General features: G+C 40.9%; 1 protein-coding gene across 2 annotated transcripts in view; it reads left to right on the plus strand.

Moving 5' to 3' along the window:
* The first annotated feature begins 307 nt into the window (after positions 1-307).
* Positions 308-14,851, plus strand: part of prkcbb (protein kinase C, beta b) — a 107,209-nt gene continuing 92,665 nt past the window's right edge. For both annotated transcript variants that reach the window (XM_077618360.1, XM_077618359.1), the window contains exons 1-2: positions 308-765; positions 2,865-2,896. In XM_077618360.1, the coding sequence (XP_077474486.1) occupies positions 587-765; positions 2,865-2,896 (211 nt within the window). In that variant the 5' untranslated portion in view covers positions 308-586. The remainder of the gene's footprint in view (positions 766-2,864; positions 2,897-14,851) is intronic.

Consider the following 14,851-nt stretch of genomic DNA (forward strand, 5'->3'; position numbering starts at 1 on the left):
ACATTTTTACTCCCTATTAAAACCATGAATATGGAGGTGAAAATTGTGAATCAGGGGTGGCTTATACGCGAGAAATTGTAAAATTCAATGATTTTAAGGCAATTTTAAGGGTGCGGCTTACGCGCGGGGGCGGCTTATATGCGAGAAAATACGGTGTTTCTCTCTCTGACTATCTCTCTCTCTCAAACTACCTCCCTCCCTTCCTTCCTCCCTACCTACCTACCTCCCTCTCTCTCCCTCCCCCTGTCCCCCATCCTCTCTTTCTCTCTCTCTCCCTCTCTCTCCCCCCTTCTCTCTCCTACGCTTTCTCTGTCGCACGCACATTCTCTTGCTGAGAAGAAGCAGTGTTGGAGGTTTGAGCAGCAAATTACACGCTCGTGCCCTCCACTCAGCATTAAAGCCGTAGCAATCTAAAATTGGGCATCAGGTTCACGGCGTCGCTTTAAAATTCGCTCAACATCACAACATACCCAATAGAAAGAAAGATAAATAAAGAATCAGACCTGAAATATTTTTGAGGGTCTACCGACAACTTGCCCGTGAAAGCTTAAAGTTAAAAACTCAGGTTGTAGTTATTGTTTGGATCATGGCTGACAGTGCAGCGGCCAACAGCGACGGAGAGGACGGACCCCAGCAGCCCATGAGGGGCTTCGCCCGCCAAGGGGCTCTCCGTCAGAAGAACGTCCACGAAATCAAGGACCATAAATTCATCGCACGCTTCTTCAAGCAGCCCACCTTCTGCAGCCACTGCACCGACTTCATCTGGTGAGCAAGAATAGATTTAACCCAAAATACTATTGTTCACAAGTTAAACACATATTTTGTTCTTTAGATGCAGGTGCACATGATAGTCAGTTATAGAAATAGAGTTTATGCATGGTTGCATGTTCTTTGTTCCCAAAATAAACTGCAATTGTTAATAGAGCCTGCACTTGTTGATGCACCACCACCTATAGAAAAAAGATTGCATTATATTCCATCATTGATATCCATCTATTGGTTCAGCAATATATTTCTCCCAGATGTTGAAATCAGTGTTGGAGGACACTAAAGGTTTTATCCTTTACAAAGTGGCAAAAGTATTTAACACTATACTATTAATTTGTGGGATCGAGGATTCAATACAATTTCGGTCCTCACAACGTGGAGTTTGCATGTTCTTGGGCTTGGGTGGGTTTTCCCCAAGTATTCCGCTTTCCTCCCACGTCCATTAAAACGTGCAGGGTAGGCTGTTTCATTCATTCATTTTCTGAACTGCTTTATCCTCATTTGGGTTGCGGGGGGTGCTGCAGCCTATCCCAGCACCCCTTCATTCCTTCCGCTTTCCTCTTTTTATTTATTATTTTACACTTCGTTGTAGTTCATCAGGATGGAGATTTTGCACTTTTATCGTGGTACTACTTGATGATACGTAGATTGTTTGACTTATCTCCACAGGTGTGCACGTTATCCTGCCAGGTTGGGGTACGGAATGTAGCTTAGTAAGGGCTCCGACATCTCATCGTTTTGGGGTATTGATTTAAAAAATGAGCGCGTCACTGTTATTCCATTATATATCTATTTTCTTTTTAGTGGGTTTGGAATTGAGCATCAAAGGGTCTTTTTAAAGAGCCATTCAATCAGTAAAGGAGCAATATTTAAAATTTGCACTCAATTGTATTTATTTTTAAACCCGAACCCCGGGCCTCGATTGGAGAACGCACTTTCAAAATGCTTCCTGGCCATTCAGAAGCCTGCTCCTTGTCGCTGGGAAGACAAGCAACACTACATTGCTCAATTCCTCCTTGGACTCATTTCCTGTCAGGAGCCTTCCCCGTATGCTCCAATTTTTTAATCGTATACGTTTTATCACCTTTGCTCCGACCCTTCCCGATCATATTGGCTATATGGGATGGCCTGGGGTGAGTTTCATTTTTATTTTTTAGTTGCATGGAGAACATGCAAACTCCACACAGTTGGACTGACCTGGATTTGAACCCAGGACCCCAAAAATGTGAGGCCGACGCACTAACCACTCACCCGCCTTCTTGAACACTCTAAATTGCCCCTAGGTTTGAGTGTGAGCACAAAGGTTTCTCTGTGTCTTTGTGCCCTGAGATTGGGCACTGATTCAGGGTGGTGCCCACCTGGTACCTGTAGTCATATGGGATCGGCTCCAGCACCCCCGCACCATTGTGAGGATAAGCGGTTCAGAAATGAAAGAATGAATAAGTAGTACTAGTAAGACATGGTCAGTGTACTAGTGTACTACTTTTGTCAACCAATGAGAACAAAGTGAATACTCGTACTAGTAAAAATTTACTATGGGTCATTACATTTCACAGGCAGACTCATTAAATAAAAAGCTGAGTTATTGAGTGAGCAAATCTGCTATTTTAATAACAGTCAAAGGAAACCAAAGTAATCGACTGCTGAATTATTTTTTCTTCTGCCTTTTCCAAGGCGTTGATGTTCTCAGCCCACCGGGGTTGCACTCAAGTTATTGAATTAATTTCAATCTCTAGGTAGTCATAATTTTCCACGTGTATATTTAGCTTTGATGCCATGATGATGGCTTTTTAATTTGATAATGGATACATGACCCAGACACAGGAGGATTGTAACTGTGCGCATGTTCGTAGACAATTTATGTTGGAAAAGTCTCAAAAGAATCACACTGTACCCATCCATCATCCATCCATCTATCAGCATGATGGTTAGAAAAATGAGAGTGGTAAGTGATTGCACACTTCCATCATCTATTTGCAGCTGCAATATAAAAATTAGCACGCAGACACACACACACAAACAGCAGTTTCCATGATTATGTGTGATGGTGCCTGAATAAACTATCAACCTGTTCCTTGTATGTGCTCTTTTCGCAGGGGGTTTGGCAAGCAGGGATTCCAATGTCAAGGTAGGAGGACATTCCAAACTTCTCTCTAACAATTTAAAATAATTTTTGCAGAAGCTTTTTAAGCACAAACTCGTATCATCTGCATTAATCTTTGAGATCCAACTGCTGAACTCTACAGAGAAATGTATTTGATGAAAAAATGTGAGAGAGAGAGAGAGAGAGAGAAGAGAGAGAGAGAGAGAGAGAGAGAGAGAGAGAGAGAGAGAGAGAGAGAGAGAGAGAGAGAGAGAGAGAGAGAGAGAGAGCGAGAGAGAGAGATGGTGGGAGGGAGGGAGGTTTGGGCGGGAGAGAGAGTTTGAGTATAATTTAATAAGGGACTGCATATATGAGCATATATATACATATATATTTATATATACATACATATATATATACATACATATATACATATATACATATATATATACATATATACACATATATATATATATATATATATATATATATATATATATATACGTATATAGATATTCGGAACTTCTTCTCTGGAGTTTGTATGTTTTTCAGTTCCCAGGGCTTGTGTGGGTTTTCTCCGGGTACTCCGGGTTCCTCCCACATCACGAAAACATGCAGGGTAGGCTGTTTGAACACTCTTAATTGCCCCAATCTATGAGTTTGACCCTGAATGGTTATTTGTCTCCTTGTGCCTTGCGCTTGGCTGACCACCAATTCCGGGTGTCCTCTGCCTGGTGCCCATAGTTGTCTGTGATAGGCTCCAGCACCCTTGTGGCAGGATGGAAAATGAATGAATTAATTTTTGTTCTGTGATTTTGATGACCCATAAGTATCTGTGAACGTAGTAATTCGTTTCTGATATACAATCAACAGGCAATGTTTAAACATGCAGCCATTGGATAAATAGATTTATTGCAAATCGCAACAGGCTTACTCATTTTCCCGTCTGTACATCTAACACACCTTCACTTCTTTGTCTCTCTTGTCCTCACGAATCTTAACTGAAAATATTGGCTCGTTTGTCTTAGATGAATGTTCTTTTTTAAATGATTTTATTCAACCATAAACTGGATGCACTCAAGAATTTCCATGTATCCTAGCAACAGTGGAATACAACTGTCTATATGCCGAAAGATGGAAGAGGTTCTGTTCAGCACAGCGTTGTGACGGCTGATAATTATCCTGGGTGAATATGTAGTGCGTCAATAGTGTCCTTTAGGAATGCATCCGCTGCACAGCAGGGGGGAACTGCCTGCAGAGGAAGCCAGTGTTTTTGTAGGTGGAGGGATAACTGAGAATTACTGTATATTGGGATATGAGTAGAAATAGTGAGAACACAATACTATATTATATATATATATATATATATATATATATATATATATATATATATATATATATATATATATATATATATATATATATATAAATATAATATAGTTTTGTGTTCTCACTATTTCTACATATATACATACACATATATATATATATATATATATATATATATATATATACATACATATATACACACATATATATACATATATATACACACATATATATATATATATACATATATATATATATATATATATACATATATATATGTATATATACGTATATATATACATATATATGTATATATATATATATATATATATATCCTTTGACGACTTAATGTTTCTATAATGCAACAGACAAACGTCAATGTGGGCGATCGCATGACTCGTGAACACTTTTTCTACGATCTTTGATTGTTTGTTGTTGGAATGCTCGCTGCTTCCTCTTCGTCCGCCTTCTTGCCGAGGGTTCCACTAACTCTAAAGAGTTCGTTTTTATGCCCCTCGACCAAATTGTCATTGCCCTCCTCGCTGACCACTTCATTTCATTCGCACTGGTAATTTTCTTGGGAGGCATGATCATAAAAACAGAAACGGCTGCTTTATCCACACTTGGAAAAACTCAACATAAAACACCATCAGAACTCCATGACGAGGAACGGCAGTAAAAGAGATTCTTGAAACATGGATAGTGGTTGTTGAGAGACAGCCAATGAGAGCCCAGTAGAGTGTAGCAAGGTTCTAAAGTGAGAATCAATGCATCCACAACAATTTAAAAATAAAATAACGGATAAGGAAATGCATTTTCTTATGGGAGATTTCGTAACGTGGATCTTTTTTGTATCACGAGGCACTCATATGCATATAAAGTTTCGTAACCTGAAGATTTAGTACCTAGAGGCATTCGTAAATAGAGGTGAGTGCGTGTGCGTGTGTGTATGTGTATGTGTATATGTAAATTCTCTAGGTCATTCCATGGTCCTCAAAAAAAAAACTTTAAAAATGCAGTGTCCCAATTATATATGAAAGACGTGAGTAACACAAAAATGAGAGAAAATGATAAGAAAATTATTTATTAATGTATGTATGTATAAAATGAGCCACCTGATGTATGGGTTCAGTCACCTGACTTGCTTGGTGGTGGTATGATTAGGCATGCAAATGGTTTTGGCTGTCTGGCCACTCGTCTGGGGTGTAATCTACCTTTCGCCTGAAGTGCACTGGAATTGGCTTCACCAAAACCCGCAACCATTGCGAGGATACATGGTACAGAAGATAAATGTATGTATTAAAATGAATAACAAACATGCACAAACATTTCCAATTTATGCAGGCTCAAGTGTAAGGAGGAAGCTAACGTTATTCAACAGACAACCCACACGAACACAAGCACATAAACATATATCTAAACGACTTCAAATTATGAATTCAAAAACAACTTAGCTTTAAATAGAACTCCAAATGAGTGACAGCCTCTCCATCTCACCACTCAGTACAGAGAGGTCTTGCCAAAGAATAGGTTTATGGCTGTATTGCCTTGCAATATCAGTCATGGATGGATAACAAGGTCCATTTCTTCATTCGGATCAGTAATTTTAAATGAAGAACAAAATTGGTTCAACCACACTTGAAAACTAGTTTAAAAAACACTGATAGAACTCCGTGACGACGAACGATGGTCAAACGAGAGTTGTTGTTTTTAGCCATGCAGCGTGTAGGGCGATTGTCAAGCAGAATGCAATGTCACAGTTAGATTTTCAAAATAAAATACTGGATAAAAGAAATTTATTTACCCTTCCGGGGGTTTCATACCTTAGATCTTGTTTTCGTATATGGGAACTGTCATTTGCATATCAACGGGTTTTGTAACCTAACGACGTTTCATCTTTACAAGGTCTGTGTCTTATCTTCTATCGAGTCCCCTGAACTACAGTTTCTGCTTAGCTAATAGCTAGCCAAGGGCCCCTATCCATGCCTCCCTACTTAAACTCACCGCAATCAAATGATCAACTCCTCAGTGATCTCTCCAGAAGCCTGATAACGATCCTGGTTGTTTGATTTAGGTGTGTCGGAGAAGGGAGATAAGGAAAATAGACTGGATAGGTGCACTCGAGGACCGGAGTTGGCGACCCTTGAGCTAGTTAGTGCATTGTGCCTGTCTGTGTTTGTGTGTCTTTGTTTTACCCGCCCTCTTTTAAAGCATTATGGCCCAAGAAGAAAGCAGGGCTTTAGGATCAACCAAAATAAGATCATTAAAGATATGCCACAGTTAAACCGTTGTGCGAAAACGTCTGCGGTCGATTGGTCGCCGGTCTTTTGGTCGCCGGTCTTTTGGTCGCCCGTTGTTGCGGTCGGGGCGACCAAAAGACCGCCGACCAAAAGACCGGCGACCAAAAGACCGACGACCAAAAGACCAGCGACAAAACAAGGTAAAACAACACGGTCTATGCATCAATAAAAGCCAACAATGGCCATGAGCAGTTTCACTGAGCCGACGTGTGTGTATAAGAGTTTGTATGTACATGCGTTGTCCCTTTAAGAAGCTACGTCAGTCAGGGTCTTAACAAGTTCTCCAACAAAAAACAATAAAAGTCTGGGAAATTTGGAGCTTTTCTTTAGCCTAATAATTACTAGGGCATTAAGTATGACTAAATAGTAATTCGCAGTTTGTATTTAGGGAATTTGAGCAACGATTTAAATGGTAATTATCACTTACCTTCCGGGCGACCAAAAGACCGGCAACCAAAAGATCAGCGACCAAAAGACCGGCGACCAATCGACCGTGTACCGTGCAAAAATGCCTTGGCGGTCACCAAATGCAGTTTTTTGGTCACATACTGGTCACATCGACCTGACAGTCAAAGTTAAACAACATTGTGGTATTGCAACATCTAATAATGTAACAAATTGGGGTTACATGTGTGCTTCCTGTTGTAATGTCAATGTGTGGGCTGTCCCTAAACGGTCGGTGTGTCTGACTGGCATGAGAGGTCGACAAGTTGGCGACTCTATTTTGGTTTCATTTTATTGTTGTAAAAAAGGTCAAGTTTGTGCTTTTGTTTGCAAATAAACCATTGAAAACCCTAACTCTCCATCCAAATCTCAGCAATATGAGTATTTATAACATTTTATAGTTTTTTATTTTAATGTATTTCCCTTTTGTACATATATATTTTTATGTAAATTACGACATTAACAGTGAAATTGGGATTACGTCGTCATTGTACAAACGGAACTCAGCCTTAACTCAAAACTCCCAATATATATTATTTTGCTTTAGTATTTCTGATTTAGATTCAGGATTCAGATATCAGATTTAGATTTAAATTTAATATGTACAATTAATGTTTTTGATTTTGAGATCGGATTTAGATTTAAGCATTAGATTTAAATGAAATATTTGGGGATTAAATGTTTACGTAAAGGTGGCCCGGTGACCAAGTGGTGAGTGCATCAGCCTCACAGTTCTGGGGTCATGGGCTAATCCCAGGTTGCTCCTCACTGTGTGGACTTTGCATGCTGTGCTCTGGTTTCCTCCCACATCTCACCTCATATGGGCCAGTGATTTTTGTTTTGGTGCTAACTGCTCATTGCAGTTTCTTAGGTATTTTTAGTCCTATGTCAAACATGTGCACACTAAAAAAAAGACAAAAAGCATTGCACATACAGACGCTCCCCTACTTACGAACATACGACTTACGAACAACGGTACATACGAACATGTCTGCAAATTGCGTTTATGTCGAAAAATGTTCGTAAATTCGATTTTGTATTTTTTTCCGAGTAGTGCTTCTTTCCGCTGCTAATACGCCTGCCGCTGTAAGAGCTCAGCTCACCCAGCATCTACCTTCTTCTGTCCAATTCGTTGCAATGCGGAAGTGCGTGAACGTATCTCCAGTGCGCAAAGAACATTTTTCATTTGTATCATTAAATATCTCGTGCATCCATTATTGAATATGGTTGGTAAAAAGTGAAAGGCTTCTATTGAGGGAGGTGCAAGGAAGAGGCAAGCCATTTCATTTGAAACGAGTGGCAATAATAACGAAGCTTGATGCGCGTGAGAGTGGTGAGCGTTTCACGGGCATACAACTTCAACTTGAATCGTTCGACCGTCAGTACCATTTATAAACAGAAAGATCGAGCAGCAGGACCCAAATATTGAACGTTGCACAAAGTTTGCAAATCAATTGAATGATGCCATACAGTGCTACCGCATCATTTATGATGAATAAAAGAAGAAAACTGTGCAATCGTCGTTAGATCGCTTCTTTCGGCCAGTTTCTAATACATAAATCTCTCTCTCTATATACAGTACTGTACATATTCTCTCCATTTTATTAAATGTTTTTTTCAGTACAAACCAATGCGTGTTACTTATACAAGCCTTAAACATACAAATGCACTTATATAAACCTTCAATATACTTATATAGGCCTTAAACATAAATTATAATACAAAATATAGCACTGAATCAACTTACAAACAAATTCAACTTATGAACAATCGCTCGGAACCTAACTGTTCGTAAGTAGGGGAGCGTCTGTATTTGCAATACCAAAGTCCATTTAAATCACTTCCAATCTATCAACGTGAATAAAAGTGTAATTTATTGCCCGCTATCAAGAATCTCAGGAAATCAGGCACATTGTGTCATGTACGTGTGCATGTACTTCATGCCATTACAAACTGTGAGTACATATTGAGTACCTGAGTGCTTTGGTGTGTGTTTGTGTTTGAAAGTGTGAATTTTGAAATTACTTTTGAAAATGTGAGTTTCAGTGTGAGGCTGCTGAGTGTTCTTTACGGTTTCTATTAATGGACAAATGTTCTCTTTTGAAAGCTTAAGAGGCAATAGTGTGCGCGTGTGTGTGTGTTTGGGGGTTTGCGGAGGCATTTGGAAAGGGTCAAGAGGCACAAAGATCAAAATGGGAATTGGAAAATAAAGGTTTAGTCAACAATATAGTAACTACTAGTGTAAGCATGTAAAACTCTAAACATGAGTTAACTACTAAAAAATGGTGCTATTTGTGTTACATCTTTAAATGTTTACGAATTAAACACTGGATGATGTAGATCAAGGGTGTCAGACACGGGTTGGTTCGCGGGCCGCTTTAACGTCAACTTGATTTCACGTGGGCCGGACCATTTTAGATATAACATTTAGATTTTTTTAAATAAATGGATTAAAAGAACTGGATTAAAAGCCCTTAATATTCCGTTTTTTTATAGATCTAAAACAATGTTTATTTGAGCTTTTTTATGTTTTTAGATTTTACAAAATGATTTTTGAACTAAAAACACAGAAAAAAAAGGATTAAAAAATTACAATTATTGATTTAAAAGGGGGAAAATCAGGAAATTTAATATACATCTATACTCTTCATTTTAATTTGATCCTAAAACAGAAAGTCGGCACTCATGAGTTACTTTCCCGGGCCACACAAAATGATGCGACGGGCCAGATTTGGCCCCCAGGCCACTTTGACACATGTGATGTAGATGCAATATATCTTGAGTGCATGACAATTACAGGAATAGAAGATGTACACTGGATGGTCATGTCTTTTGTGGACCCCCTTATAGCATGACATTACATTTTTTACAGGATTACATCCTGAAGTAATCTTTTTGTGTGATAACATAACAGGTGATACAATTTTTTTGGCTGTCAATTTTGATTTCAGCTGATACTGGTAGACTGTTTTTTGGAAACTATACAAGATATATATATTTTTTCTTTGAACACTAGATTTCTGCATATTCACTTGAATGTAAAGTAATTCTATCACGGCTTGGCTGTCATTGACTACAGATAAGCTAATTGAAATTCATAGCAGAAGGATGATTGGACGCCACATTATTGGACAATTATTGTCATTTCGGGAAGGGTGACAAGCATGTTCCTTGTACATGCTGCTGAGCTTCGGTATGTTATTTCTTAGTACTCCTCAATACTGGTAACTTCCTTTTAGTGTTGTAATGTGGAACACTTAACATAACATGAGTTCATTTATCAATAAATTCTTCAAAATCTTGCTCTGTGACTGAAGCGAATGGTTGCTGCAGGCATATGACAAATAAACAGCAGCTTAGTGAAAATAGAGCAAGTCCAGCGAGGCAGCGGGTTCGAGATGAGTGAGATGAGATTTGTTACTCTGACAGAGAAAATCGACAGGCAAGAAGTGGTATAGAAATGAGATAAAACAAGAGGAGATTGTTAATGTGGGAGTGAAGATGCACTTAAAACAGGGGTCGGCAACCCAAAATGTTCTCATCTCAACTCATTTTCTGAACCACTTTATCCTCATTAGAGTCGCGGGGGTGCTGGACACACTCACACTCATACCTAGGGGCAATTTAGAGTGTCCAATCAGCCTACCATGCATGTCTTTGGAATGTGGGAGGAAACCGGAGTAAACCATCCATGGTTGTCCGTCTCCTTGTGCCCTGCGATTGGCTGGCCTCCGATACAGGGTGTCCCCCGCTGCTGGCCCGGAGACAGCTGGGATTGGGTCCGGCACCCCCAAGACTCTAATGAGGATAAAGTGGTTTAGAAAATGAGATGAGATGAGCTCTATCACGCTACTATCAAAATGACTACATTGGTGGCAATCACATAATGAGCCTTCATGATTAAATGTTTATTTTCCCTGCAGCGTCCGAGCACCCACCTGACCATCGCTCGGTGGTTGGGAAATACTGCTCTACAGGATGTACTGCAGTGAAAATAAACATTTAATCATGAAGGCTCATTATGTGATTGCCACCAATGTAGTCATTTTGATAGTGGCGTGATATAGCTCATCTCATCTCATTTTCTAAACCACTTTATCCTCATTAGAGTCGTGGGGGTACTCGGACGTTTGGTCGAAAGACGTTTGGTAGAACGGACGTTTGGTCGCCGGGTTGTTACTGTTGAAACCAGCTCTCAAAATTATAATCATGCGAGAGAGAGTGAGTTTAATATATAAATATCTAATATCAAAATATCAACAGTAAACTCTGTCATAATTTGACAGCGAGCGAACCCGGCGACCAAAGGTCCGTTCGACCAAACGTCCGGTCGACCAAACGTCCGGTCGACCAAACGTCCGGTCGACCAAACGTCCGGTCGACCAAACGTCCAGGGACCAAACGTCCAGGGACCAAACGTCTTTCGACGACACGTCCGGTCACGGGTCAGTGTGCCACATTACTCTTTTTATTTGACAACTTCTCGCTACAGAGCAAACATTCAGGCAATCCTTACGCATTGGTAATGAATGCAAATGATTCGGTCCAAAAAACATTGAATCCTCTATTTTCCTCAGTTACATTTCTCTTTTTCTCTTTGAGATCCATGCCCCATCATACAGTTTACAACAGACTTCTGCGTGTTGTGTGGCGCAGGATATGATGCAAATTACTGTTGAAATTTTATATTTATTCTACACATTTTTACAGCATTGGAAAACATTAAGAAAATTTGCTTTGGCTATTAGCGGCTAGCAGACATATTTCTTGTCTTCTTTTTTATGAGCATTCTAAATGTCTGTTCCAACTTCTTTCTAACTAAGGGTGACTTTAAAGTTTAATCACCTGTCTCCTGCTTTTAACCAAAAGATTGCCTGTGGGCACAGTGCCCACATTTCCTCTAGATCAGGGGTCTCGAACTCAATTTACCTGGGGGCCGCTAGAGGCCGAGTCTGGGTGAGACTGGGCCGCATCAGGATTTCCACAAGAAAAGCACTGATAAAACATTCCTACGTTATCAAATATCTTTATTTTTTAACAAAAAATAATGAATTAAATAAATTAACTTAGAGATGAATAAAAAATAAATCAATCAGTAATACAAAACCAAATAATACTAATGAGCATACAGTAGATATACACTGGCTGGCTAAGTAGAGAAAATGAATTATTTTTATTCCGTTTCAAATGTCTGTATTAACAGCTCTTTAACCTTTAACTTTCTGAACTTGAATGGAACATTGAACATGAAATATTCTGAACACGGCTTCTCTTGCCTACTCCTTGCTGCTAGAGACCTGGCAGCGCTTCTTCTCACACAGTCACATTTGGCTTGAGGGAGGAAGCAGTGGAGACCCTCAGTAGAGCTTGAAGATGCTCATCAGTAAGTCTGGACCTGTACTTGGACTTATTGAAGTTCAAGATGGAGAAGAGCTTCTCACACAAGTATGTGCTCCCAAAAAGGCACATGGTCCGCTTGAACCTTCGGGAAAGTTCAGGGAAGCTGGGGGTCAACTCTCTCAAAAATTGCCCAAGCTTGTCTGCTTCTCCACTCACCTCCCTGAACTTGGCTTTGAGTGCAGAGTTGCACTGCAGGTCAATGAGCTCCATTTGAAGCTCAGGAGGGGCATCTTGCACATCAAAGGAGAAGGGGTCCGCAAAAATTTGAAATGTGGCTTTGTGTGTCTTGAAGTCTGCAAATCTGTGATCAAATTCCTCCTGTAGCTTCGAAATGGCCTCAACATACTTCTCACCACTGAATGGTGTGCCTGCATCCACGAGAGCCTTGCATGCTGGGAAATGGCAAAGGTTTGTCTGAGAGAGCTGGGCTTTCCATAACACAAGTTTAGTGCAGAATGCTCTCACGTTGTCATAGGCAGCACTGACAAGTTGCCCCTGGCCTTGTAGCTTCTTGTTCAGTACATTAAGCTCATGTGTGATATCAACAAGAAAAGCCAAGTCCATGAGCCATTTGGGATCACTTAGCACAGGATCAATCAACTCACAAACGGCGTAGCTAGCTTTGACTGCTGCATTACTGTCTTTGGTAGCCTTCTTGAAGAGATCCTGTTGCCTCAGAAGACGTGTTTTAAGACTGGCAACCTGGTTGGCTCTCTCATCTCCCTGGTATTTTTCGTACTCCTCAGCATGTCTCGTAGTACAATTACGTTTCAAATTGTATTCCTTGTGCACCGCAACTTTTTCAGTGTAAATGAGACACGTCGGGGTGCCCCTGTGTTCAACAAAGAAATATTGCACTCCCCACTTTTCTTGAAACTGTCTGTGCTCATCACCGACGTTTCTCTTCACGGCAGGCTTTGAAAGAGACATCTCTGGGGCTCTGTAATATGTTTTTCCACTTGGAATGAGTCTCGGGTTGATCTTTCACATTCAGTCGCGCGGGTTTGTGGCGCATGTGCACTTTCGCTCTCCGTTTCAATCGCGGAGATGGCTACAGACACTGACACAGGCTGGATCACGGATCATAGCGCCTCATTCAGTTCTATGCTGAGAGCAGCGGAGGAGTGTGCGCGCCGAGCGGAGTGATCGGCCTCACGGCTTCTCCTCCGCCCAGCTGATTGGAGGAATGAATGAGTGAGTGAGCGAGGCACTGGACAGCCCGGCCGATGTCCCGCCCTCAAGAGCCGTATACCTCACCGTGATTGGTTCATTCAGCTCCGAACCAAAGTTCCCTCTAATTTTTTGTTGGTCTGAGCAGAAAGACAACCTCCCTGAGCGCACTGAGTACCAGTGTGAGCGACATCATCGGTACTCGGATGATTCGCCTAAAGACGTTTCGCCGACGGACGTTTGACAGACGGGCAGGTCGCCGAATGGACGTTCCACCGAACGTTCATTCGGCCGAACGGAGGTTTCGCCGAAACGGGATTCGAACGCTCGCCCCGCCGGATCGTGTGTGTACAAGTTTTTCAACCTCGGCCCGCGGGCCATATACGGCCCGTTAGGATTTTTAATCCGGCCCGCCGCCGGTGTTGTCCAAATTATAGTAAAAATCAATGTTCGTCTACCATCAATGGCAGTCCGGGAATAAGCACTCTTGGGCAGGCAGATGTAGCAGAACCGAGCCGTAAAATGACAGCAATCGGGTCAAATCCATCCTAAAACAGCATTTAATGATTAAATACAAATACTGGATGATATCGCGATGGAGGCAAATAAACGTCTATAGACGTCCATTCGCCAAACGGCTCAAAATGCTCTCAAATTCGGTCAAATCCAGCTGAAAACAGCATTTAATGATTAAATACAAATACTAGTATTTGTATTTAATCATTAAACTAACAAATACCAGTACGACCTGTCCGTCTGTCAAACGTCCGTCGGCGAAACGTCTTTAGGCGAATCATCCGGTCACGACATCATCATTGCTCGCTATCGGCACACCAGTATCACACCTGCCACAAGCAGGTGCATGTCAATGTTCCCTCTAATTTTTCATGTAAAACATGCTGTAAAACAAGAAAAACATGAGTGGACAGAGCTACTGCCACTGGCTGACACTTAAACGGCGCCATCATGGGGAAAGGGGTAAAAAAAAAAAAAAAAAAAAAAAAAAAAAAAAAAAAAAAAAAAAAAAAAAAAAAAAAAAAAAAAAAATCCATGTTTCATATTAAGACGAGGGCCGCAAATTATCGTCCCGAGGGCCGCAGTTGGCCCGCGGGCCGCAAGTTTGAGACCCCTGCTCTAGATCCTTATGATATACCTTCACGAGCCCATCCGGGTTCAAATGACTAAGTGAACATTTGCAAACAGTCGGTGTCTATTGCTGGTGCCTCTCACATCTCAGGTGCTTCTGCAGCGCCAACCTGTGTGGGCGCTAGGTCTAAAAACATGCCTCCTACGCACACAAATATCCACATTCACGCACAGATGTGTGCACAAACACAAAATGAAGTACATGGATGAG

Source organism: Stigmatopora argus, chromosome 14 (genome assembly GCF_051989625.1).
Source record: "Stigmatopora argus isolate UIUO_Sarg chromosome 14, RoL_Sarg_1.0, whole genome shotgun sequence".
NCBI lineage: Eukaryota > Metazoa > Chordata > Actinopteri > Syngnathiformes > Syngnathidae > Stigmatopora > Stigmatopora argus.